General features: G+C 40.0%; 1 protein-coding gene across 1 annotated transcript in view; it reads left to right on the forward strand.

The window, feature by feature from the left end:
* The window catches only part of CPA6 (carboxypeptidase A6), a 270,901-nt gene that overhangs the window by 192,350 nt on the left and 65,050 nt on the right, over positions 1-13,501 (forward strand). Inside the window, exons 4-6 of the mRNA XM_004436260.2 lie at positions 7,466-7,580; positions 9,505-9,606; positions 11,953-12,057. Coding sequence (XP_004436317.1) covers positions 7,466-7,580; positions 9,505-9,606; positions 11,953-12,057 — 322 coding nt within the window. The remainder of the gene's footprint in view (positions 1-7,465; positions 7,581-9,504; positions 9,607-11,952; positions 12,058-13,501) is intronic.

A 13,501-nucleotide genomic window follows, 5' to 3' on the forward strand; every position in this document is an offset into this window, starting at 1 on the left:
TGCACAAATGGAGGATATAAGCAAGGGAGCCACATGTCACCGGGTGCAGGGGCAGTAGAAGACTATAATAATAGTCCAGGTAAGAGCTAGTGAGGCCCTGAGTCAGGACCAGAGTAATGGGATCAGGAGAGCACTCAAAAAAACAGTTCAGAGGCAAAACCGCCTGGACTCGCATTTGGTTGGATGTAGGTAGAAGAGGAAGAAGTCAAGGATGACTCCAAGTCTTCTAGCTTGGGTAAATGAGTAGACAGATTCAGATTTGAATATGTTGAGGTTTTTTGTTTTCGTTTTTAGGAATAGTTAAGTAGTAATAATGAAGCAAGTGGAAGATAGTCACAGGAGTCAAAGAAGAAATGAAAGTCTTTCAAGAGAGGGAACGTCAATGGTGCCAAGTGCTGCCAGGATATCCAGCAAGAAAGGGACTGAGCAGTTTCCTTTGGATTCGGCAATGGAAACTGTGTTGGCAACTCTAACGGTGGGATTAGACTGTTAGGAGCAGAAGACAGAGAAGTGAACAGGAGGTGAGAACAGACTACCGTTTTCTCACTATAGGAGAAGAGCCGACCACTGCTCTTAGAAGTTCCAATAAGGAGAGCAGCAGAGAATGAGGAGCGACTATAGGGAGATGTAGCATCAATGACTGAGATTTGGGCTTTGTTTGGGTAGGGGCAATTTTGGCATGGAGGCTGAGGGGAGGGACCAGTAGGGAAGGAGACAGGAATGAATATGCAGGTGGAGGAGTGGGTCTGAAGAGTAGGAAGGATATCTTATCCTATAAGACTGAAGAGGTAAATATGGGTCTATTTAAAATTATAGAGAGGAGAATCAACAAGTTGAAAGAGATCATAGTGACAGCTAAATTTTATGGATGAAGTAAGAAGCAAAATTATCTACTTAAAGTGAAAAGACAGGGGTTGAAGAGTGTTGCCAAGAGGAAAACTGGGGTAAGAACCAATAAAAGTGGTTGTTGCAGAGAAGAGAGATTGTAGCCCAGATTCACGGTTGAGGTTTTGTTGGATAGGACCACAGAAAGGTCAGAGTAGCAAGGAAGTTGAGGTTCCTAGTGAGATACTAGCTCAAGTATTCATCCATGGGGTCTAATCTGGGTAGGAGGGAGGAGCATCTAGGAAGAATGATGGGACAAAATGGAAGAATCAGGGAAGGTATGAAGAGCTTTATATTGAAAACAGGTATAGTATGACTGAGGGCAACAAATTGGAAGGAAGGAAGTTTTGACAAAGTGTAGGCTATTAGATGTTAAGAGTTATGGGGTAGAACATTTAAGGCTGGTGACGAGATCATTGAGGCTGATGTGGTCAAGAATGAGTGGGCTTAATCACCAAAGAATCATCACAGTAGTCTTGACTCTCCTTGGCTGATGGCAAAATTAGAGGTGAAGGGAGAGAATGTTCTCCTGGGACAGGAATATCAGGAAGTAGCCGGGAGTTAGAGGTAAGCAACAAGGAATGGCGTGATGATGAAAGGAGGATGAGGAAGTTAGAAGAGCAACGGGGAAGCACAAATGCGAGCCCAGGAGAATGCTGACCTCCCTCCATTCTGATCCCATGGTATGTGGAGTGGAAGAAGAGAAAGCCACAAAAGAATCTGTGTCCTTGAGATAGTCTAGTTTCTGTTGGGGCAAGAATATGAGAAGAGAGAGTTCTCTGAAGAGACTGGAGAACGTAGGAAGTTTATTTACAATGAAAGAGGGATTCCAGCAGACAAGAGAAAAGCAAGTGGTGGAGAGATGGAGAGTCAATGCAGGATCTGGGGGGAGAAGTTCAATGTAGTGAATTAATGAGATGGGAAGGAGTGACTTACTTTTCATTTGGAATCCTAGGATTTCAGGGCAGAGAGGCATGATTGTAAATGACTAACCTCAACTACTCCAACTATTTAGCAAGTGGTTGCACTGCCAAAACTGGCACAGAGATCCCTGATGATGTCTGGCAGGGCCTGGGATGGATTCATGGCTCTGTGAGTCAATAATGTGAGATCTCTAGTCTCTGTGGAAGGCTGGGCCAAGTGGTGCAAAGTGGCAGTGACATCCCTCCCTGGACCACGCAAATACTTCCCTGCCAGAAAGATAATTACAGCTGTATTAAAGTACTGATATACTTTTTGCAGAGAGGTATTTTATCTATGCTTCTAGAACAGGGTAGAGTCACAGCTGTGCATAAAACTATTGTGCATATTGAACATATTTTAGTCATTCTATAGCTTTAAGGGTGTGCTTTGATTCTCTGAATGCCTGGCAGGAAAGAGCTTGGTAATTATATCTATAGGTGCTCAGTAACAACTCATGTGCTTTGTTAATTATTATTCGGTGGAAAAGAATATACTAGTTATTTTAACAAGTCTCTATTTCCTGCCATTAAATATAGGTCATTTGGAACTGATATAGAATAAATATCACACTTTATGTCACAGAGAATAAAGTCTAAAAAATGAGCGTTTTAAACCAGTTGTCTCCTTATGGAGAACAATCATTTAGAATTATTCACTTTGTTGGTCCCAAGATAATAACACATAAGAGTCCATTAAATTCCACAGGACCAGTAGGTAGAGATCATTTTAATTGACTTTTATTATTGTAGCCTGGAGTATTTTCAAAAGATTATCATTTACTCTGTACAACTGTACATAATGTATAGCTATAGTCATTTTTAAAGCAGAGATAATGTGACCCCCTGTGTCTGGTCCCTAGATGATCAACCACTCTCAATGACGTGACAGATGAGATGACTCATTCTGCCATAAAAATTTTTAATCATTTTGTAATTTAAATACCTGTAAGAACTGGTAATGGAGTTTTAAATTTTGAGCCTCCCCATCCCACCCTGGAAACTTTGAGGAGGTGGTTTTGTACCAAGTGATGACGTCACTTGGAAAGTTCTTAATAGTGCTAGTCACCATTATAGGGGAGCGTACAATTGGGGTAGGAATAATAATCAGCCATAAAGGACTAAGAAAATACAACAGTTACAGAAACCATTTCGGGGCTCCATTTCACAGCATTCTCAACAATCTGCTGGTTTCCAGTCAACTATTTGACAAGAAAAATGGGACTAGCCCTGCCACATCACAATTATTTTCATTTTCAGGTTGGTCTCTTAGGACCTGTATTAAGACACAGTCTAAGTTATTGAACAAAGACCCTGTATTAGTTTGCCAGGGCTCCCATAACAAAGGACCAGAGACTGGCTGGTTGAAAAAACAAAAATTTATTGTCTCATGATTCTGGAGCCTAGAAGTCTGAAATCAAGGTGTTGCAAGGGTTGGTTTTTTCTGAGGGCTGTGAGGGAAGGATCTGTTCCAGGCCTCTCTCGTTGGTTTGTACATGGCTCTTCTCCCTTTGTCTCTTCAAATTGTCTTCCCTCTATGTGTGTCTATCTTTGTGTCCTAACATTCCGCCTCCCTTTTTTTTAAATTATGGTAAAATATACATAACATAAAATTTACTGTTTTAACCATTTTAAATATACAATTCAGTGGCATTAAGTACATCCACACTGTTGTGCAACCATCAGCACCATCCATTTCCAGAACTTTTTCATCTTCCCAAACTGAACTAATTTCCCCCTTTTTGTAAGGACACCAGTCGTTTTGGATTAGGGCCCATCCTAGTGACGTCATCTTAACTAATTACATCTGCAACAACCCTATTTCCAAATAAGGTCACATTCTGAGGTACTGGGGATTAGGACTTCAACATATGAATTTTGAGGGGGACCCAATTCAACCCATGACAGACCCCAAAACACAATAGCGTTAATGAAATAGAAGTTTACTTCTCCCTCATGTGATAGTCCAGAGGTTGGGAAGCTGTTGCTGTGTTGCTACTGCCACCACTGTCATTACCATTGTTCTCAGGCCATGAAGCAGGTGGCTAGACACTGGAGTGCTCAGTCCAGCCACCCAACCACCTCTGAACAGTCACATCTCTGGAACCTCAACATGGCTGCAGCAACAGCGGCAGGAGACTTCTTGCTCTGAACTTCCTAACTTGCCAGAGTTCACAAATTTGTACCCAGAACCCTCGCTGCAAGAAGGTCAAGGGAAAGTAGCTTTCACTTCTCAGCCTTTACAGTACTAGAATTCCATAAAGTGAGTAGGAATGTGTGTTAAGAGGCAGTTGAGCATATCTAGCACAGACACTCCAGGGAGGAAAGAGGAAGCAAGGATCAGCCATTTTCTAATATTCTCTTCCATTTTTATTTAATATGGAACCCGAGAGGACTGATAGCAGTAAGTTTCCTGATTTAATTAGCCTAAATTACTGGTTTCCAGATTGTTAGCCCAAGTTTGAGCCTGATAATATACGAAAATCACCTGGTGAGCTTTTAAAAAGGACTGATACCTATCCACAGAGATTCTGGTCTACGTAGGGCCCAGTGTGACGTATTTTTTAAAGCTCACAGGTGATTTTAAAGCAGCCCAGCTTGAGAATCACTGGCCTAAATGAATGGATAAGTACTAGAGCTCCCATGATTCGCTCTATTTAGGGCACTTGGAGACTTTAAAGACTGAGGGGGCCGGCCCGGTGGTGCAAGCGGTTAAGTGCACACGCTCTGCTGTGGCTGCCCAGGGTTCACCGGTTCGGATCCCGGGCACGCACCGACGCAAAGCTTGGCAAGCCATGCTGTGGCAGCGCCTCATATAAAGTGGAGGAAGATGGGCAGAGATGTTAGCCCAGGGCCAGTCTTCCTCAGCAAAAAAAAAAAAAAGAGGAGGATTGGCAGATATTAGCACAGGGCTCATCTCCTCACCAAAAAATAATAATAATAAAAAAAATAAGGCTGAGAAGCATTAAGAGTTTATTCATCAAAGAAGCTAATACCCAACTAGAGTGATTCCATACAACCTCAAACTGAAAAACTTTATAATTTTCTTACTTTGGTGAAAACGCTAGCAAACTTAACTAAAAAATGTTAAGATAAATCTTTTGTGGGAGCAATTATCCATTAGAATTATTTTGACAATTCTCTGAATGGGCGTTTCATTACGGGATTAGTAATATGTTAAGTCATTTATCACTTGATAATGATAAATAATAGAGAATCTAATCAATTAAGAAGCATAGTTTTTGTGGATTTTTTTCTTTTTTTGGTGAGGAAGGTTGGCCCTGAGCTAACATCCACTGCCAATCTTCTTCTATTTTGTATGTGGGATGTGGTCACAGCATGGCTTGACTAGCGGTGTGTAGGTCCACGCCCAGGATCCAAACCTGCGAACCCTGGGCCACCGAAGTGGAGCATGCGAACTTAACCACTACGCCATTGGGCTGGCCCCAAGAAGCATAGTTTTTTCTACTCAACCTCCTGGGAAAGTATTACCTTTCTAAAGGGAACAATGGTTGTTCTATCAAGAGCTGCCAAACAGACATATTAGCATCAGAACTTCAGAACTTTCTGGTGATGAATGTGAGGAATTGCTCTTACCTTGAGTGGAAACGAGTTATCTGCACTTGTTTGTATTTAGAAGGTCTGTACACTTTGGAAATACTGCAAAAGCAGCACACCACAGCTCAATTTTGTAAACATTCTGAAAATTTCTTAAGCCTTTGAAAACTTTTTATTTCTTATTTTATTTTATTTATGTATTTTATCTTTTAAACTGGAAATTCGGAAAGAGATTCTGATGTAGACTGCTGGCTTTGGCAAATCTATTTATTTTTTTTCCTTAGTTTCCTGGGATAGAGAAAAGTAGCCAGGAGAAATGGATAGATGGTGCCAGTGAGGGAAACATATCTGAGGATTGTCTGCAGTAACTGGAATATGTTGACAGCTTATCACAGCCTCCGCCCTAATCAAACTTGCGTCTTTCCTGACCATCTCAGATCTCTCACAACACAGGAAGGTTGGACAAAGATATAGAGGTTCATTTGGTTCTTAAGACCTACACTGACAATATTGTACAGTTCTTTAGTCCATACAAACCTACCTTCATCTGTAACTTCTTTCCTGGAGGAAAGAAATCATGAATACAGATGGTGTTCAGACTGACAATCTTTAACACTCCACTTACATTTTGAGCCACTGCAAGCAACTACCAAGTTAGTTTGTGCCACCCCACTTTATCTTGATGATTAATATGTTTCTAGTTTTAAAGTCAAAAATTGAAACAAAAAGACCATTAAGCCAATGATCAATTCCTAATTAAATATTTTGTCCATGGTGGATACTCAGTAAATAATGAATGAGTAAATCAAAAGCAATTTCCTACACCCAGCATGACCCTAAGTAATTCTACTTCCTTCATGAACCAAAAAGCGTTTATTCAGGTAATTCAAGATAATTTTTAAATTAAGTGGCTTATATAAATGAGCCTTGAAAGTCCTTTAAAGATGCCATTACATGTTCTTTTAATAGCACTTAAACCACTAAGCAACAGGTTCTTTTGGAAGATAGAATACGAAAGCAAAGCTTTTTAGCTAACTGCCAGGCCCAGAAAAATCACTGAGGGGCTCTTCAACAGTTGAAGTACCCCAAGTGAGTGAGCGCCTGTTCCTCCACTCCAGTTAGAGGAGAGGGGTGAGTACTGGGAAGACAAGCCTATATCCAGCTCAGACGTCCATCAGGAACACTGACGGCCCCAGCTGCAGCTGGCTCCACACATTGCGGTGGCCCTGGAGCCCCTCACCCTGGCCTCAGCCTGTGCTGTCCGAGGGCATTCACTTCCGTTAGCTGAGCCTGTCTTCTCTTGGCAGTCTTGACACTGGCAGGCAGTGACACAGCTTTATCAGACTCTGGGTACTTCTTCAATTTCCTCTTGAGGTTTGTAGCTTCTTTCCTCCTCTCCCTTTTCTCTCCAAGTTTTGGATCAGGTGTGCTGGGTGAAGACATGAGACAAGCCTCTCAGTGATGAAAGAGATGGGAACAGATAGAAGCTGCAGGAAAGGGGGATGTGGCAAGGGTGTGGACCAGCTTGTCTTGTCTCAGTTTTCATAATATCACACAGCACTTGGAATCTAAAGACTGGAATTTGGGTTCACATTCCAAGGTCAAATTCTGGCTCTGCACTCGCTAGCAGAGGGACGAGGCCAAGTTCTTATCCCTTTAGAGGCTGAGTTGCCCCAATTGTAAAATGGAGATAACAATAAAATCTACCTCAGAGGGTTGTTAACTAAGATCGTGTATGTAAAATACCTAGTGTCTGGTAGGTCCTTAATAAATATAAGTGTTCATTCTCATCATTTGGTTCTTGCAGCTGCTCAGTCAATAGTTGATATTATTACTATTATAATTTGGGAACATCTCCTATAATTTTACATTTTATATTCATTACACTGTTTGTTTAACAGTTTTTGTTTCCCAAAAAAGAACATTTTCCCAACATCTGGTATTTTTAGAAATGTCAATCTTCACTGTCCTTCTTTTCATAGATGTATAACTTTCTCTTGATGTTGCTTGATTTTTATATTATCTCCATTCAATTTTCATCATGTCTGTCATTTCAAATCCAGGATCCTCATAGAAGATCTTCAGAAAGCACTGGAAGAGGGAAGCAGTTTGCGAAACCAGAGAAATCGAAGATCCCTCTCTGGATATAATTATGAAGTTTATCACTCCTTAGAAGAAGTATGTAATCAAAGGAGATTTTAGTGCTTTTTTACAAATGCATTTTTATCATGGAGGTCTAAGGATTGGGAGAGAAGCATAAAGACAGAGGCAGGGGCTACATGAAAAATAGGTATAGCTCTTGTATTGCCTAGGCACCTCGGTTTAGTCATCTCTTCCATTAACCTTTTTACTGCGATAATAAGTAGCAAAATAATTTGAATTTCATTACTTTATCCAACCCACCCACACAAAGGACATGGGAAGTGCTAGGGAAGAGTGAGGTAATGTTGCTATAACTGTAGTTGTAAAGACCTTAACTAAAAAGCCGTGGAAGGTAGAGCTAGCCAGAATTTGAGGGCAACAATTTGGTGAGGGGTAGTGAATTTTGATGCTTGCCCCACATCTTCTGCACAGTCGAGAACTCCCAAAGGCCAAGCCTCATTTGTAGTAGCAGCTCAGGGCCTTTTAACATGCTTTTACCTGGAAAACCCAGAACCCCATCTCCACTGCTACACCCTTTACTGTTCACCTGGACAACAGCTAGTTATTCGTCAAATCTCAGCTTAAGCAAGAAGAGAGCTATTTCTATCCTCCCAGACTGGATCAAAACTCCCCACCCCCAACCACGAGCATATTACATGCACCCATAGCACATGGATATAACGCCTATCATAGTTTTCAATTATGTTAACTTTATGATTACTTGATTAATGCCTTTCTCTCCTAATAAGCTGCAAGTTCCATGAGGGCAGGCCATTTCTTTCTTGTTCACCGCTATATCCCCAGTGGCAAGCAAGTAGAAACCTCCAAATAGATAGCTGTTGACGGAATAAATAAATGAATGAGTACACACATTTTCCATACTTCCCCTGAATTGAGCCAAGGAATGCCAGACATAGGATTTAATGAGATTCTGTTATATTCTTAAGAGAATTTATGGTTCTCTTGATAATGATTTTCTTTTCAAAATTATTTCCACATATTTCATGTCTCACACTTTTTAGGAGCTTGAAATTAGAAGCAATGAAAGGTTTTAGAAACTTAGCACATGGAAGTGCTATTAACATGCACTAGAAAAAAAGTCAAATTTTTAAAATATGCCTTATATACATACATACATATGCATAGACACAATACCTATATATACACACAGATATGTATATACATTTTTCTCATTAGACTAAAAAAGAGTAGAAAGAAAAGAAAATATGGATCCTTTCCAAAATTTGTTTGTTCAACACAGACTCTTTCTTGCACATCATGGAACAGTGGGACACTTTTGTGTGACTCCCTTACTCCTTGTAAGGCTTTTAAGTCAGAAATGACATCCATCTTTCTAAATGCCTTACTCATCCATCTCAAATATACCTTGTCCTGATGACAGATAAGTGTGTGCGACTGGATCGATGCAAATGTATCACTATTACTGGGGAAATTTTTCAGAGTGTGCCCTCCGATGTGTAGCTTGGTAGAATAACTTTTAAATGCAAAAGATAATGCCTTTTCCTTAGCGTCTTCTGTTCAGTGGCAAATTACAATATGTGGGACTTTAATAAACACTTTCAAGTAGTTTGGATGGTTTTCCTGAAGCTGATTTATTTCTTTCCTCTTAAATACTTGGAAATAAATTTTGATTTTCAAAAAGAACCCAGAACACGTTGATTAATTTTCTGTAAATCTCTGCTATCAAGACATTAATGATAAATGGTAGTAGAAGGTATGCTTTAAAAAGGGAACAATATAAGACATAAAGCTACTATTTGCAAGGCAGAAAATATAATTTTAAGTATCCTGAAGAAAATTAAAAATACTAAATTGGTTTTTGTTCACTTTTAGACTCTGTAAATGCTCTTTGAGTTCTGAGACCCACTGTTGTCTTTTTGTTCTCTAAAAGCTCTATAGTTGTGAGAGTCTGATATGGTTTTTGTTTATTTGCTTTTAGATTCAAAATTGGATGCATCATCTGAATAAAACTCATTCAGGCCTCATTCACATGTTCTCTATTGGAAAATCATACGAGGGAAGATCTCTTTTTGTTTTAAAGGTAAAAATAAGAAATTATTAACTTAATAAATATTTACTAAACATTCATCTTCTCCAACTTTGACTTATGAGGAAAAGAAATGAAATGGCCTTTCATAGTGTTTCATATTTAACATCATCTGATAATTTAAGAAAAATCTTTTCCCTTAGGTTTTTCAGCCATATTTAATTTTTGCTATTGAGTATTCCAGAGAATACTATTTCTAACACATTCATAGTTATTGATGCACTTAAAAAATAATGGGCTTCAAAATTATTTGTGATTTGGTGCTACTTTAGATGAACCAACGCAAAAGTACATAAATGTGTAAGAAGTTATGCGTCATTCCCAGCCCTTGACCCTGAATTCTCTTCTAGCTGCTGACCTGGGGCTCTCCATTCCTTCTCAGCCAAACATCTAAAAAGATTTACCTATTACTTCCTCACCTCCCTTTCAGACTCACTGGCCTTTGCCCCCACAATTCCTCTAAAACGTCTCTTGCCAAGATCAACAATGACTCCTAGTTGGTTCTCCTCTTTGTCTCTCTGACCATTCTCTCTCGTCTCATTCACTGGCTCCCCTCCCCTTGCCCTTTCCTTAGGGTCTGGTAATCCCAGGATTCTATCCTCAGGTGTACTCTCGCTCTACCAACCCTCTCTGGATGGGCACATCCACCCCATAGTTTCAATAATCTTTCCAGACTTTTCTGTTTAGTGGAGTCTACTCTCTAGCTATAAATTCATATGTCATTGCCTACTTGACATTCTCATCTCGAGATTCAAAAAAGCACCTTAAGACTCAGCTTGGCACCACTATGCTCCTAGTCGAGAAACATGAGCATCATCCTAAGTTCCTCTCTCTTATTTTAACCACTTATTTTAAATCTGTCACCAAGAACTGAAAATTGTGGGGTTTTTTTGTGTGTGTGTGAGGAAGATCAGTCCTGAGCTAACATCTGCCAATCCTCCTCTTTTTTTGCTGAGGAAGACTGGCCCTGGGCTAACATCCATGCCCATCTTCCTCTACTTTATATGGGACGCAGCCACAGCATGGCTTGACAAGCGGTGCGTCGGTGCGCACCCGGGATCTGAACCGGCGAACCCCGGGCCACCGGGCTGGCCCCTGAAAATTGTTTCTTGTAAATATCTTTGCCTCTGCCCCAGCCACTTCTCTTGTCCTCACTGCTGTTGCCCTAACTTACCTCTGGATCGATTCTCCCTGAACTACTGCCACAGGCTCAGTACTGAACTTCCTTTCCAGGCCCCGTCCTCTACCCTTTCATCCTCTAATCCATCTCCACACTGCTGTCAGTGTGAGCACGCTCTTGCTCTCTCACGCGCGCACACATACACACACCTCCCATGGAATACAGGACGAATCCTTCTCTCTGTTACGTGGCATCCAGGAATTTCACGTGTCCTCTGCCTCTGTGTCCAGCGTTATCTGCCATTCTTTCTTCAAACCCCAGAAACAGTTCCTCAGATATGGTGGGCTCAGATTCTCTTCCAAGCTTGAGATGCCGTCTTCTAACTTGTCTGCCAGGCAAGCCTCAAGTCTTGCTCAACTATTCAAGTGCCCTTCTTCTGAGAAGCCTTCTTTTATTCCCCAGGAAAATTAGACATAGCATCCCCATGTTCCCAAAGTAACTTAGGCATAGTCACATCATAATGATTGATTGCTCGCATGTCTGCCCTCCCCACTAACATATAAATTCCTTTTCGTCTTTGAATCTCCAGTGCTGAGCACAATGTCTGACATTGAAAAGGATTTCCTAAAGTATTAGTTGAGTGAATTAATGAATGAATGAAAACTAGATGCCCTATGAATATAATGTCAAATGCTACCTATTGATTACTGGGTTAGAATCCCCCTGTAAGTGCTATTGCTATAATAGGATTGTAAAGAAAAAAAATCTGTCACTTGATTCTGCAAATCAAGTTGTTTTGTTTTTCCATTTTGTGTTGTAATGAAATTTGACTTTGTCTGCCTATAAAACATAGCTATTTCTTTAAGTGGTGGAGAGAGGGAGGAGGAGAAAAGAAGGGAGGGAGGGAGGGGAATTTAGCATTTTACTTAACAGTCACATATTATATTAAAATGGAAAAGCAAACCTACTTAAGGGATTGCCCTTTTCCTTATGTATTTTCTAGTTCTTTGACTTGTAATTAGTGCAATAAATTTATTGTTTCTGCATACACAAGCCTGGACTTCTGAAATAGACAGGAAATCTCTTTGTCTTTTTTATGGGTTACCTAATGAACCAAATTATAGTGAAGAATGGTGCTGAAACTTTTATTAAATTATGCTGGTTAGTGAAATCTAAAAATAAAAGCCTGAGTTGGTTACTATGAATACTCTTGTTTTCAGCTGGGCAGAAGATCACGAGCTTACAAAAGAGCTGTCTGGATAGACTGTGGTATTCATGCAAGAGAATGGATTGGTCCTGCCTTTTGTCAGTGGTTTGTAAAAGAAGTGAGTGAAACCCTTTACACAATGTCCATTTCAACTAATCAGTGCTTCCCATGTGTTTTTATTCTGCTCAAGGAACAAAACTGGAGACTTGAAGCCAGGTATTCAGCAATACCTGACTGAATGATAATAACATCTTGATTTTTGTGGGTCACTTTCATGTTTAGGAGGACCTGTCATAAGCCTGGCTCAGTCTATCCTCACCTCTGCCCTTGGAGGTTGGAATTACCAAACCTCATTACAGACAAAGAACCTGACAAATTAGGAACCAACCACAGTAGCTGATATATGGCAAAAAGCTAAAAATCCAATTTATGGTGTTCTAGAGCAGTTTCTCATAGGATATTCAGCTTGGAAAATTCTACATCACTTGTCTTCTCCATCCAAATGACCTCACATATGCTATAACAATAAAGAGATGAGCAAGTGATTGCATTTTCCCCTCCTGCTATGGATCTATAATTTAAATACCAAAGACTTTTAGCATCTGTGGATTTAACATTCTCAGTTTCAATATTTTTCAGTGATTCTAACGGTTGATGACTCATAATGATTTCTCGGTTTCTGAAGGCTTCATTTAAATCATAAATCCGAGGCTAGTGTATCGAGTGGGTTCTATCCCAAGAGTGGGCCAACCTCATGGGCCAACATCTTACTATGTTCTGATATTTTTCTATTTCATTGTCAAGAATGCAGTGACTTTCATTGTTTGTTTGTTTTTTTTAACCTTGACATCTTACTTGTTTTTTTTTTTTTAAAGACTCTTAAGGGGCCGGCCTGGTGGCATAGTGGTTAAGTTCACATACTCCATTTCAGCAGCCCGGGTTCGAGGGTTCAGATCCCAGGCGCAGACATACACACCACTCATCAAGCCATGCTGTGGCAGCATCCCACATACAAAATAGAGGAAGCCTGGCACAGATGTTAGCTCAGGGACAACCTTCCTCAAGCAAAAAGAGGAAGATTGGCAACAGATGTTAGGTCAGGCACAATCTTCCTCACCAAAAAAAAAAAAAAAAAAAACTCTTAAGAGAAAACCACCCCTAAGGAAATGAAGATTCTAGGCCAGAAAATAACCCTACAAATTTCTTTAGACCTTTACTTATAGAAAACCATTGGGGTTACAAAGATATTTAAATATTTCAGTTATATTTCACCATGTCTTTTGGGGAAATTACACGCCCTACTGAGGTTTGTGGTTTTGAGGACTCTCCTAGTTTTGGAAAATATCCCTCACAAATGTCAACAATGTACTAAATTTGCAAAATCTGCCTCTCTGCCACTCCCAAACCCACGAAAGTATCCTTAATTTTATAAATATTGTGTAACAAAATTTTCAAACTATTCCCACTCAGTGTATTGAGCAATTTATATTCTCTTAAAATACCATTTTATCCTGGTAGGACAAATACAAAAGCTAATAAGAAATTAATTCTATCACCTTGTA

Source organism: Ceratotherium simum, chromosome 31 (genome assembly GCF_057802395.1).
Source record: "Ceratotherium simum simum isolate JZ-2026a chromosome 31, ASM5780239v1, whole genome shotgun sequence".
Classification (NCBI taxonomy): domain Eukaryota; kingdom Metazoa; phylum Chordata; class Mammalia; order Perissodactyla; family Rhinocerotidae; genus Ceratotherium; species Ceratotherium simum.